We start from the raw sequence: 13,473 nt of genomic DNA, 5'->3' as shown, positions 1-13,473 counted from the left end.
CGAAGTTTTCCTGAAGGGGAATGGCAATCTGACAGCGTGGAGGGGGTGGAGTCAAAAGGCTTTTTACTTGCAGGCAGAGCTGAGGAGAATCCATTGGCTTCTTCCCAAAGAGCATTTGGCCATCCATGGCTCTAGTTAGAGAGTGCAAGTGGAGGGAAATCATTGTTTGTAGGGGATGACTCGTGACAATCCAGCACTGCCCATCAACAAGGGTAGGAGGGTCCAGCCAGCCCTGGCAGGGCTGCACAGGGATGCATGATGCTGGCTGGCTCACGCCTGTAATCCAGCACTTTGGGAAGCTGAGACACATGGATCGTTTTAGCTGAGGAATTTGAGAGCAGCCTGGCCAACATGGTGAAAACCCGTCTCTACAAAAAAAATAGAAAAATTAGCCGGGCATGGTGGCACACGCCTATAGTCCCAGCTACTTGGGAGGCTGAGATGGGAGGATTGCTTGAGCCCAGGAGGTAGAGGCTGCAGTGAGCCAAGGCCGTGCCACTGCACTCCCATTCCCACCTGGGCGACAAAGTGAGACCCTGTCTCAAAAAAAGAAAGAAAAAACAAAAAAAAAGCAGCAGATGCTGGTGCCATACCTGTACAGCCTGCAGAATCATAAGCCAAATAAACTTCTTTATAAATGACCTGGTCACAGTTATCCTTTATAGCAACACAAAACAGGGTAATACAGTGTTCCTGAGGAGCGCCCTTCAGGCCCTCAGCAGGTTGTAGCCACCCATCCTGGGGCAGCAAGTAGGCCAGACTGGGGCCAGACTGAGGCTGGTTCAGTGGGCCCTCCTAAGGTCGGCTCCCCCATCTGTCTCCCATCCTGAGCCTCGCAGTCCTCACACAAGTGTGGATCATTATTCTGAAAGATACAATCCCAAGCACTGGTCCCCAACATTGAAATAGTGAAAGACACAAATCTCTAAAGTTTCAAATCCCTGACATCTAAAGTCTTGAAAATCACAATCCCGGGATAGTGGCATCATGTTGGGTGGAGCTACGACCTTGCTTAGGGCTTTATTTGGAGACTGAGAATGGTTGAAGGGGATGCAGATGGATGCCAGGTTGACAAGGGGTGGACCTGCGGACTTCTTTTGGGTGTGGACTTGACTGGGTTAAGGGATACCTAGAGGTCGTTATTTTGGGCATGGCTGTGAGGTGTTTTCAGAGATGAGTATGTGAGTCTGAGGGGCCTAGGTGGGGAAGATCCACCCTCAATGTTGGTGGGCAGCATTCGATCTGCTGAGGCCCAGAGGGAACAAATACAGAAGGCGAACTGGTCTCTCTCAGAGCCGGGACAGCCTTTTCTTCCACTGCCTTGACATCAGAGCTCCAGGCTCGCTGGCCTTTGGACTCTGGGACTTACACCCGTGGCCCTCCTGGGTCCTGAAGCTTTCGTCCTGAGCCACCCTGCCGGCATCCCAGGTTGACTGTGTGTGTAAGCGTTGTGCCTGTGTGTAAAAACATCAAAACTTCCTCCATACATGAAGGGATGTAATTTTTGTACATCTGTGTTTGTGAGAGATGAAAGTTCTTGCCATCTCCGCTCTTTGGGCAACTGCGTGTGTGGTGGTGACGCATCGTAGACTGACTTCATCAAAAGACGGGTTGCTGGTCATGACGTGACTGCAGATATCAAGCCGGGTGCACGCAATTACCAAGCATAGTGACGTGCATGTATACATTTCCCATTTTGACTTGTTTATGAATATAGTTTGTCTGCTAATAACTCACACCTGTGTAACTGTCATTAGTATTTACCTGAGTGTTTATGCTTGCAAAAATATGTATTATTGCCTATTTTATTGTGTAAAGTGGCTAATGATGTGTTCTGTTGTTTTTCTGTTTCTCAAATCCTTTTAAAATGTAAATATCTTTTAAAAAATTTAAAAAAAAAATTCCCAGAATTATATTTCCAGGATTTAGATATTTTGGGATTGTGATTTTTGGATTTTAGAGTAATTTTAATATTTTGGATTCTCAACGCTTGGGACTATGGCATTTGGGACTGTGTCTTTCGGGATTCCCACACAATCCCCAGGCAGACTCATTGGCTCTCTGCTTCCCATGTACAAGGTGCAGCTCTTTTTTCCCATCGGTTTCAAGCCCCAGCCCCCTGTATGAGGAGCGGCGAGGCAGCCGCAGCTTCACGCTCTCTTTGGTGGTGGGGCGGCGGGCTGCCTGAGCTGGTGGGTTCAGGCAAGGATGCCTCCCCATGAACATGCTACCCTCCGCATGCCTGAGTCCTGCCACCCCCTCCCCCCAACACAGTCCCCACATCAGGGACAAAAGATAGAGACTTGAGTCCTAGGCTCTCCTGAAAGCGGTCACGAAGACACATGCAGCTCCTGGTGCCTGTGAGCCTGTCCTACAGATGGGGCTCTGCCACGGCTGGCCTGGAGGCCCCCACTTCTGGCTGGCCACAGAGGAGGCCCTCACGGGCCAGGAGGCTGCAGCGGCATTCTGGGGCACTTGCAGAGACCCCCCCTTCCCGCTGGCGGTTCAAAGTGAGGCCCAGGCTTTCTGGATGGTGGCCCTGGGGACTCCACTGGGCAGCAGGGGCTGATGGGGGCTCAGAGTCCAGCTTTCTGCTGTATGCCACCTGCTCCACAGCCGCCGTGCTGAGCTGCAGGGCCGGGTCCTCCACAGAGGCCCAGGCCTGGACACCCAGCCCGGGGGGCTCCACCCTGAGCCAGCTCAGGTCCTGGACATGATCTCGACACCTCTGGTCCGGTGTGCTGGCCGAGTAGGGTAGGCCATGGACAGTGGTCATGCTGGGGGAGCCGCTGGACTGTTTCTGCTCCAGAATGTCGAGGCCCCTGGCCCGGCGCTGCCCAAAGAGCCCACTGCCCACGTCTTGCCTTGGAGGCCATGCGGCCGGGGGCTGGTCGTTTGAGCTGATCTTCAGGGCTGCCGCACGGGCCACACAGCCTGCCAGCATGGGCTCTGCATCTAGAGTGCCAGCCCCGTGACCTGGCCTCCAGGGGCCTCGGAAACACCCCAGGACGCCTGGTGGCCCAGGCTCCTTCTGGGAGCAGGGCCAGGCAGAAGGGATTGGGGCCTTGTTTTCACTGGAAGTATCTGTTGTCGAAGTGGCTGCAGACTCCACAGAGGAAAACAAGTCTTCAGAGTGACCTCGTGACCCTTCCTCTCGAGAGGCATCCCTGGACAGTGTGCCAGTCCCCTGTGTGGCCACCCCGAGGGCCTTGCTCTCTCCGGCAAGCAGGTCTGTGGTGCCCGTGTGTGCCCACAGCTCCTGCCTGCTGGGTGCTGAGCAAACTGTTGCCCCGCCTGCATCTGAGGCCAGGCCCTCCCTGCCCCCCAACTTCTCTGTGGGTGCCCTGGGGGCTCCCTGGGGACCAGATGGAGCTGCAGGCTGCCCAGGGGTGGGTGGGGCACGGGGCGTGGGGCCTCGACGCAGCCAGCTGACGATGCCCATGGTGATGGCGAGCTCAGTGTCACACAGCTTCAGCAGGCACTCCTTGCCCTTCCAGGAGCTCTGTAGGAAGCCCTGGCTGAGCAGGTCGGGGCCTGGTGCTGGGGCCAAGTTCTCCTCGGCCCCCACTCGGAAGCTGCACATGGACAGTGGCGTCCCCAGGGCCGGCCCTGACAGACTCTCAGACACGCACAGGTCATCATCTGGGCTGGGGCCAACAGGACCCTCACTGGGGTCATGGAAGAGCTCGTAGAGGGCGTCCCCACTGTAGCTGTCCCGTGGGAAGGTGGCGGCGGGAGTGCCTGGGCTCTCAGCTTCCTTCTTGTCCTCCTCAAGTCCTGGCGAGAAGGAATCATAGTAGCCCTCGTCACTCGTGGACACGGATTCGGGCTGCTCACTCTTGGGGGTGCCTGTGTCGATGGAGCTGGCTTTGGAGCCGCTGCGAGGGTCCCTGCAGGGGCAGAGGGGTAGTTCAGCGAGCCCAGCTGTGTCCAGCCGGGATTGGTCCCTGTCTGTGCCCTGGGGGCCCGAAAGCCATGGGCCTAGCAGGGCACGCTGCTGCTGCCGCACTGAGCGATTCACACTGTCCCAGAACCTGGTGAAGTCAGATGCTTCGTTCTGCGCGGGCGAGGCCAGCTGCTCCACACTGCCTTGGAGGGGGCCCCTGGGAACCTTGCTCTCCAGGCCCTGAGCTGCCTGGGTTGGGCTCTCCAGGCCCTCATTCAGCTCCAGGGATGGCACCGAGCTATCATCCGCAAAGACCTCCCCACAACCCGTGAGCGAGTCAAAGCTCTGCAGTGAGGCCACGTCCTCACACAGGGCCCTGCATAGACCAAAGGATGCATCGGCTAGGAGCTCGCTGTCCGACAGGTCCTGGCACAGGCTGTCCAGCCCCAGCCCCTCACCTGGGGGGAGGAAGGCTTTGCTTTGCCGGCCCCCAGGGTCTGATGGGTCCCCTGGGGAGGGCAGACCTTTCCCCTCAGCCGCCAGTGAGGCCAGTTCCTCAGTCTTGTTTCTGCGAATGTGGAATAGGTTCCGAAAGCACTTCTTGGGCCTTTTCAGGGAAATCCTCTTCCTGGGGATGCTCTTGGCCACAGCCGGCACGAAGGGCATCTGGGGCACAAAGTGGCGGTAGTCGATCATGCGCCGGCTGCCCGGGGAGCCCGGGAAGCTTGCACTGCCCACCAACTGCCCTGTGGCAGCCATGGCCCTGCCTGCTCCAGACACGCTGTCATGAGTCTTGCTCTTTCGCACCGGTTTGAAGGTGGCTCCGCAGAGGGCTGCGGGTCCCCCTTTGGGGTCTGGCTGTGCCCCTCTGTTGGGGCATCTGTCGTATTCTTGGGCACTGGGGCTGGCTTGGGGGTCCTTCTCACTCTGGGGCCTCTGCTGCCCTCCTGGCAGGACTGACCAGGGGCCTGCCCCCTCCCTGGCTGGCGCCACGGCTGCTGGGTCCGGGGGTTTCTCATGGGAAACCTGCAGGCTGGACTTGATGAAGGTCTTTCCCCTCTTCAGCTCCATGCTGCCAGCGCCCCGGCGGCTGTGGAGGAAAGCAGCAGGCACTCAGTATCACAGACTCTGGAAGACCCTGCCTACCCCTCTCACACAGCTCACTCTCTGCAGGGGCCTCCTTGCAGGTGGGGGAGCAAGAGGGCAGCAGCCCCGCCACGCCCACTCACTGCTCTTGCCTTTGTAGACAATGGCACACAGTAGGAGCCAAATGAGAGCTGCCTGGGGCCTGGTGATTGCTGCACCCATGAGTGTTTGACTCTCCCAATCCCCCTTTTAGCTCATTTGGCCCATTCAGACTCCCGTGTTCTGTGCAGAGTGCCCGGTATTCTACACACAGCTCCTTAGTGTACTTGCAGCCTGTCCTTAGGAGTGTGTGTCATGGCCCTTCTGAGTAGATGGGTGGAGGATCCAATTAGAGCAGTTGCCTCCTTCATCAGGCAGCTAAAGGGACACCCACGCCTGCCTGCCTCCTGGGCTGAAGGCAGCTGGCCCTCAGCTGGGGCTGTGGGGGCGTGCACAATGCAAACTCCAGGATTGTGTGCCTGTGGGGGGCGGGGTGGACAAGACTCCATCTACAGAGGCCATCAGGCAAGACACAGCCCAGCACCTCACGGTGCATGCAGAGCATGGACAGAGAGGAACCAGAGCATCGTGGTGGGAGGTGAGCATGGGACACAGGGTGGGCAGGCAGGGCTGCAAAGGTAGGCAGCCACCACCTTTTGTGCACACATCACTGAGGCATACTGACACCTGCAGTGCCATCCAGAGAAGGTTTCTGATGCCCGGTCTGTGTTCAATGGGAAAGGGTCCTGGGATCCGCCCTGGGCATGGAGGTGGACAGGTGGCAGCAGTGCTTGCCAACTGACTGTTCCGGCCCAGCTAGGGCATCCGGCCTTACCCTGAAATCAGTGGGGAGCTACAGCCATCTTCCGATGGGCGGGTGGAAGCAGGGACTTTAATGAAGTTGGCGGTCTAGGGCCACGCATCTGACCTCTGAGTGGAGGACAGAAAAAACGAGTTATGAGCAGAGAGTACTTGCCAGAGGACTGAGGATGGGGAGCAAGGCAGATGGAGGCTGCAGTGGTAACGTAGTAGGGTCTTCCAAAGGGAAGAACGCCAGGGTTCAGCGACAGCAGGGAGAGAGAAGCAGGCAGGGACAGTGCTGGACAGCTGGAGGAGGGAAATGAGGGGAGGAGGAGGGAGCTGAGCCAAGGTGAAAGAAGAGCTAGGGTTTAGTTTTAAACATGCTGCCTTGGGGTGTGTTATGGAGACTTTCAGTACCCAGGAAGGGAGGGCAGCCTGAGCCCCTCCCCTCTGTTCCCCTCACCATGTCCTCATGGCCCTGGACTCAGCCTGCTCCTTTCACCCAAAACACCCCTGTCTGCCAGGGTCTCCACCTGTCTTGGTAATGAGTGGCCTGACAGTCAGTCCTGGCCAGGGAGAAACTGTGGCTGGCTCCTTCGCCTCTCCATAAGGACTACCCAGAGGCAGCCCTGCACTGATCCCCCAGCTCCTGGCTGTGAGGAAGCCTGCAGCAGGCATGAACATGACCTGGGGCTCCGTCAGCCTGTGTGTCTTTCACACCCCACCCCAAGTAAGCCTTGCAGCTACCTGCCAGAGACCCTGAAATGCTTCTTCATGAGGACCCAGAGGGGCGAGGGGCTGCCTCATAGCCCAGTGGGCACGTTGAGGCCAAGAAGATGGGAAGGGGTGGAAGAGCTGGCACTGCAGGGGCTGGCAGGGTCAAGCCGACCAGCCTCCACCCGCTCCCACCTGAGGGAAGTGCTTCCTCCCCTTGGAGGAGCACCTCAGACTTTTGGTTGGAGGATGAGAAGCAGCAGGCACCATGCCAGGAGAGCCACAGAACCTGGGCTGGGCTGTGGCTGCAGCTCAGCTGTTGCTGGTGGCACCCTGGGCAGAGGGAGAGTGCCCTGAGCAGCCACACTGGCTTTTCGGCCTCAGGCCAGATGGTGCATGCCTAAGCCTTACCCACCCTGCACCTGCAGACTTTCCACTAGGCACAATCCTTTGCAGCCGTGATAAGGCCTCCCCAGCTCTGCCGGGCTTTGCCGCACACAGCACAGGGCTTACTCTCCAAGCTGTGGCTCAGATGACCCTGGCTGGAGTCTTGGTTCCACCCACCTAACCAGATGGACAGCTTGGCCCATCACCGTATGAGGGGCAAATGATTGTAACCCCCGTTTTACAAAGGATAAATTCAGATTCAGAGAAGTCAATGAACTAACCCACGTCACACAGGTGTTAAGTGACGGAGTTGGGATCTGAACCCAGGTCTATCTGATTCCGAACCTGACAGTCTATAAACCAACAGCTCAGACACTTTTGTGGGAAATCTAAAAGTAGAATAATAAATGTGTTTTCATGAAAAATATTGTAAAACACAATGAAAGTGAAAATTAAAAGCAAGAAGGGTAGCTCACACAAATTTAGAAAAATTATAATTGAAGGTGATAATAATTCCTATGGCAGGAAATTTTGGAAATATTCATGATGAGATCTCTATTTCCCTTAGTCTTTTCTATGTTTTGGAAAAAATCTTGATTGACATTCTATTGGAAATAACTCCAGCCAGGCACAGCAAGGATTATTTCACTGTGTGCAGAATTTTGCAACTGCAAGAACACAAATGTTTTATCTGATGTAGATGTCTATAAATAAAACTACCAGTTTCTCAGCTCTCATAACAGTCAACTGATTTAAAATCATGAACAGTTGGAAATTTCACTCCACTCTGAACTTGAAAAATGATCCTTTAAAATAGCTGTCATTGCTATAGATGGCCGGACTCAGTGACACTAACAATGCCAAGCCCATCTTCTGAGTTGATTGAGCACCTTACATAGAGACAGGACAATAACACAGGACACAGAATGATGAGCCAGAGGCGCAGCAATACTGGAGCATCCCATGAACTCTAGTCTGTGTTCGGTCCAGTCCAAATCCGTATGAAAATATTTTATCGGAACCTGTCTCTTTGGAAATGTGTGACCTATGATGGGGGTGGGAACTCCCTGGGTGGTTGGAGGGCCCACTGCTTGGCTGGAGGCAGGCTGAGAAGTCAACTCCTGTGACAGTTCTCTGGGGCAGAGTGGGATTTATGTGGACAGCCAGATGCTGGCCTTGTCACTGCCTGAGGGCAGAGGCCAAATGTGCCCAGGTTCTCAGTTGCAAAAATACACACTGTTTTGTAACCCTGTGGCTAAAGACCCATCAGTGGAACCCCAGCAAGAAACATGACAGGTCCACCCCACAAGTGCCATATCCCTCCCCCAAGGAGGGCTCAGACCTGTCCCTACCCTCTGGGTGCCTTCTTGTCTGCGGGGCTCAGCAACCAACTATTCATTCTGGTGCTTGGTCTCACTCCCCAACGAGCTTGAAAATTCTTTTAAGTTCCGGGACTCCAGCTATAGCAGGCGGTGAGCTATTACTTAATTAAATGCACTGTTTTATATTTGAGACATCTGAGTCAAATGTTTACACCTAAGTTCCCTAAACAGGATGCAGACTCTGAGACTTTAATTCTGTGATACAGTTTATGTGAATCATTTTCTTTTAGTTTCTTTGTCTTTTTCTTTCTTTCTTTCTTTTTTTTCTTTGAGACAGAGTCTTGCTCTGTCGCCCAGTCTGGAGTGCAGTGGCGGATCTCGGCTCACTACAACCTCCGCCTCCCGGGTTCAAGTGATTCTCCTGCCTCAGCCTCCCGAGTAGTAGGGACTACAGGCGTGTGCCACCACGCCCAGCTAATTTTTTTATTATGTGTATCATTTTCTCTTTTATTATTTATTCCTATTTTTTTATTTTTGAGATGGAGTCTTGCTCTGTCTCCAGGTTGGAGTGCAGTGGCATGATCTCAGCTCACTGCAACCTCCGCCTTCTGGGTTCAAGCGATTCCCCTGCTTCAGCCTCCTGAATAGCTGGGACTACAGGAGCGTACCACCAAGCCCATCTAATTGTTTTTTAATTTTAGTAGAGATGGGGTTTCATCATTTTGACCAGGATGGTCTTGATCTCCTGACTTCATGATCCTCCCGCCTCGGCCTCCCAAAGTGCTGGGATTACAGGTGTAAGCCACCACTCCCGGCCTATGTGCATCGTTTTCTAAGACAGGTTTCAGTGACACCAGGGCCCTGGGCTGAGTCTTTCATCTCTAAGATGAACTTGCAAGTTCCATGGGAACAGAGACCACACAATGTATTTACTTAAGTAATTCTGTTACAGGGATGTGATATTTAAACCAAACCCTAAAAGACAGAAGAGGACAGCCAGGCAAAAGACATTGGACGCATATTCCAGGCAGACAGAACACGCTTCAGAAAGATCCCGAGGCGCAAGAGAAGGAGAATACTTAAGGATCTGAAAGCAGCTCCAGTGGCCAGAGCGGCTCAAGTGGCCAGAGCAGCAAGCCAGAGGGATGAGGCCTGGAGATAGGCTGCGCACACCACACCTGACCTGAGGTCTCAGTGAGGGCCGTGCTTCTATCTGCAAGCCACGGTGAGCCAGCCTTCCAGGGCAAGTGACAGGGGCCAATTCTCACTTTCAAAGATGCAGGTGAAAATGGACAGTGGAGATACGGAGGCGAGTTAGGAGCCCAAGCAGGGTTTAGGGGAGAGAAGGTGGTGGCAGAAACTCCTGTATCTGTGCACCTCCCATCACAGTGCTTTACACGGCACACACAGACATGAATTTATTGCAAATTGGGCAAACGAAGTTATTATACTGGTTGCTTTTCTACATGACGAACTCAGGCTTAGCTGCCCAGCTTTTCCTTTTTACTTTGAGAAGGTAATTCTGTGCCTGTCTTTCCTTTCTTAACATGGAAGTGTCTGGGTGCTTGCTTTCATGGAGCAAAATAAAAACCCTGGAGGAATACACATGCCACAGAAACGCCTTGAGACATAAAACGTTTGGCTAATAGTTTTGGTATTTTCTACGCCTTCCCTGGTATGTAGGAAAGTCGCAGCAGTGAGATACAAAGGAGTGTATGGTGATAAAAAAGCGCAGGCCCAGGAACCTCTGGAAACTGGGCTGGAGGCAGAGCTATGGGGCAATAGCGTTCTCAGTAGTAGTCTGCCTTGTCATGGGAGGGCTGGAGTGAGGGCCACTGTGGGGAGGGAAAGCGACCGTGCTCTGGGGAGGGGGGGTGGGGGGTGGGAATGGAGAATAAAGCAGAAATAGAATCTGCTGTGAGAGCACCACCAAGCCACCCAACCCCCACGTTGGGGAGACAAAGGGCCCACCTCCTCAGAGGGCGCCTCTGGACTGCCCAGGGGCAAGGAGATGGGCCTCACAGCCCTATTGGCTCTCCCTAGCTCCTGCATCCGCGGGCGGACGGTTTCTCCGTTTCCCTAGCCCGGACCTAAAGGGTCACCGCCCCCAGGCCCCTGACTGCGCCGGGCACCACTGGGTGGAGGGTGTCGACCCTGCTTCCTGCACTCAGCCCGTCCATCGCGCCAGAGAACGCACCAAATTCCCCAATCCTCGCCCTCCCCCCAGGGTCCACATCCGCGGGGCAGGACCGACGCAGCCTCTCGGGGCCTTGGCGACTTACCGCAGGGGGCCGGCGGTGCAGCAGGGCGCGGCCGCCACAGGGTCGGGCACCGCGTCGGAGCGCGAGCCGCGCTCAGCACCACGGTCAGCTCCCGGCGCCGCGCGCTGAGGCCTGGAGGGGGAGGCCCGGCGCCCGCACCCACCCACCGCCGCTCCAGGGGCCCCGCGGGGTCGGGCAGGCGAGGGTTAAGCCTTCGGAGGCCGGCGGGAGGGGCGGGCCGGGGAGGGCGTCGGCGCTGGCGCGCAGGGGTGGTGAGGGCTGCTCCGCCAGGCTGTAGCCTCCTGCGCCGCGCTCGGGCCGGCTTTGTCTGTGCGTATCGCCCGGTCTCTGTTTCTCGGTGTCTCTGCCTCCCACCCGGCTGCGGCTGTGCCTCCCTCAGGCGCAGTCGTCTCCCCTCGCCCCCGTGCGCAGGGCGCCCCCGCCGCTGTCCCCGCTCCCGGGCGCGCACAGGTGTGGGAGCCCCTCCCCCTCAACCCAGAGCGCCAGCGCAGCCGACCGCACCGCTCGCGGAAGGGCTCGGCCACCCGGAGCCTCGTCACGAGTCCTACCCAGGATTCGGAGCGGGCCTGCAAGAAGGGGCAGGCCAGGCTGGGGCTGCAAGGCAGGGTCTTCCCGTGGAGAAGGGAGCTGACTATTATTAATGAGAACGAAAGAGGCACTTGCCCTACAGGTACTCACTGTGTGGGGTCTGCTGGTGCTGGGCCCTGCCGCAGTCTTGGGGGAGGAGCAGAAATGCTGTGGGGACCCTCTCTCCGCAGAACTGAGGACGAGGGGTCTGCACGCGTGGTTCAGTGCCTGGGGCTGGGGTGGATTAAGTAACTCTAGGAAGGCTCAGGCTGCAGTGCCGGGAGTGTGGGGCGGGGGTGTGAGCGGGGGGCGGGGCGGGAGCGCGCAGCCGGTGCTGGGGAGGGGCTGATGCCAGCAGGAGGTTCGCGGCCGTGGTGTGCCCAGGCGGAGCAGGACGAGAGGACGCAGGACTCCCGGGTCCACGCTGAGGCTGAGGTTGAAAGGAGGGCAGAGGTCAGGTGGATGACGGAGGCCAGGCCTTTCCCTGAGCTTGGTGGGCTCCCTCCCAGTCACCTTGTCGGAGAACCCAGGACACAGAGTCCCCTGGCTTTGGATTGGTTTGGTTTATCATTCCCCTTGACATCGTCTTGCCCCAGAGCCAAGAGGCCCCTTCATCCTCCAGCCAGGACCTTCCCCACCCTTGGGTGACCTACCTTCTTGCATTTTTTAGATTCGAGCCCTCTTCCTACGCAGCGACTAACAGCGTGACCCCAGAGGCCCCCTCGCCCATGTTGTTGGTAGTCCTGACCGTTTTTTGGCAGATCCTGGCTGTGGGAGTTCCCTCTTTCTCTTAGGTAGGACACAAGGCGGTTTCTGCCTCATTGCCACCTACACCCAAAGTCAGGGGTAGGACTCCCCCAGACCCCACTGTCCTCCTCTTGTTAAAATTAGTAAGCATTAGCCCCCTTATTACGCTTTCCCCTTTTGCATTTAAGGATCTTTTTATGTTTCTTATAAAATCATGTTTTGTTTTTTTTTTAGATGGAGTTTCGCTCTTGTCATCCAGGCTGGAGTGCAATGGCGAGATCTTGGCTCACCATGACCTCTGCCTCCCGGGTTCAAGTGATTCTCCTGCCTCAGCCTCCCAAGTAGCTGGGACTACAGGCGTGCATCACCACGCCCGGCTAATTTTTGTTTTTTGTTTTTTTTCAGTAGAGACAGGGTTTCACCATCTTGGCCAGGCTGCTCTTGAACTCCTGACCTCATGATCCACCCGCCTGGGCCTCCCAAAGTGCTGGGATTACAGGCGTGAGCCACCGTGCCTGGCCAAAATCATGTAATTTTGAGGATAATTACAGATTCAGCTTCTTCCAGTGAGTGATAGTTGCTCATATTCGATGCTTATGTGGTCATCGTTCGGCTAGTGCAAACCGTTCCAACTCTTCTACTTTGTCATTTCAGAGAGTTTTCAAACACCCCTAACTTTTGGGTAACATGAAAATATATATTTTAAATTTTTTATTTCTCCAAGATGTAGGATCAGGTCTTCCCCAAGGACCCCTGGAAAAATCTTTTACACTAGGCTACCCAGTTCAGATACCACTGAATGATTTTTCTTAAATATTATTCTAATGTGAACTTACATTTTATTTTTACAATACATTGACTTAGATTTCTTATCTGTGTTTTTGAGCAGTGGCTGTAAACCTTTTCTTTCCTGGAACTAGCTTCCTGGTCACTTGATTGTCCCCAGGGTCTCAGACCTTCTGGCCACACCACCCCTTGCTTTCTTGGCAGGCCAAAGAGTTTTCTATGGGCACAAATGAACTGGCCGTCCACTGTGCCAGTCAGGTCAGCTGCATTTGTGGGGTACCATCAGACCTACTGCTTTGAGCCGTTTCTTTTTCTTTTAAAATTTTCAATATTTAAAAACTTTTCTTTCTTTCATATTTTCTAAACAGTGAACGGTTGGTTTTTCTTTTTAAAAAAAATTTTTTATTTTATTTTTTGAGATGGAGTTTCACTCTTCTTGCCCAGGCTGGAGTTCAATGCTGTGATCTTGGCTCGCTTCAACCTCTGTCTCCCGGGTTCAAGCGATTCTCCTGCCTCAGCCTCCCAAGTTGCTGGGATTACAGGCATGCACCACCACGCCCGGCTAATTTTGTATTTTTAGTAGAGACGGGGTTTCTCCATGTTGGTCAGGCTGGCCTCAAACTCCCAGTGTCAGGTGATCCACCCTCCTCAGCCTCCCAAAGTGCTGGGATTACAGGCTTGAGCCACCACGCCCGGCTGGTTTCTTTTTCTTTTTTGTGGTAAAATATACATAATATGAAATTTACCATTTACCCCTTTTTAAGTGTACAGTTCAGTGACATTTACACTCACATTGTTGTGCAAGCATAGCACAGTCTATTGCCAAAACACGTTCCTGACCCCAACAGAAATTCTG

The 13,473-nt window shown here is 54.8% G+C and overlaps 1 protein-coding gene and 1 pseudogene across 2 annotated transcripts; both read right to left on the bottom strand.

Moving 5' to 3' along the window:
- The window catches only part of LOC718722 (tubulin beta-8 chain-like), a 30,250-nt pseudogene extending 28,024 nt beyond the window's left edge, over positions 1 to 2,226 (bottom strand).
- On the bottom strand, positions 631 to 12,386 carry AMER3 (APC membrane recruitment protein 3). 2 transcript variants are annotated; one of them, XM_077956710.1, is made up of 2 exons: positions 11,196 to 12,386; positions 631 to 4,976 (listed from the first exon to the last, which is right to left on the bottom strand). In XM_077956710.1, exon 2 carries the CDS (start codon positions 4,955 to 4,957, stop codon positions 2,372 to 2,374), a length of 2,586 nt encoding a protein of 861 aa, XP_077812836.1. In that variant the 5' UTR covers positions 4,958 to 4,976; positions 11,196 to 12,386; the 3' UTR covers positions 631 to 2,371. The 2 variants fall into 2 exon arrangements, with proteins under 2 accessions (XP_077812836.1, XP_077812835.1); XM_077956709.1 differs by lacking the exon at positions 11,196 to 12,386 and adding an exon at positions 10,518 to 11,068.
- Positions 12,387 to 13,473: the final 1,087 nt, after the last annotated feature.

Source organism: Macaca mulatta, chromosome 12 (assembly GCF_049350105.2).
Source record: "Macaca mulatta isolate MMU2019108-1 chromosome 12, T2T-MMU8v2.0, whole genome shotgun sequence".
Taxonomy (NCBI): Eukaryota; Metazoa; Chordata; class Mammalia; order Primates; family Cercopithecidae; genus Macaca; species Macaca mulatta.
The sequence above is the reverse complement of the archived record's forward strand: the minus strand, read 5'-3'. Positions and strand labels throughout refer to the sequence as shown.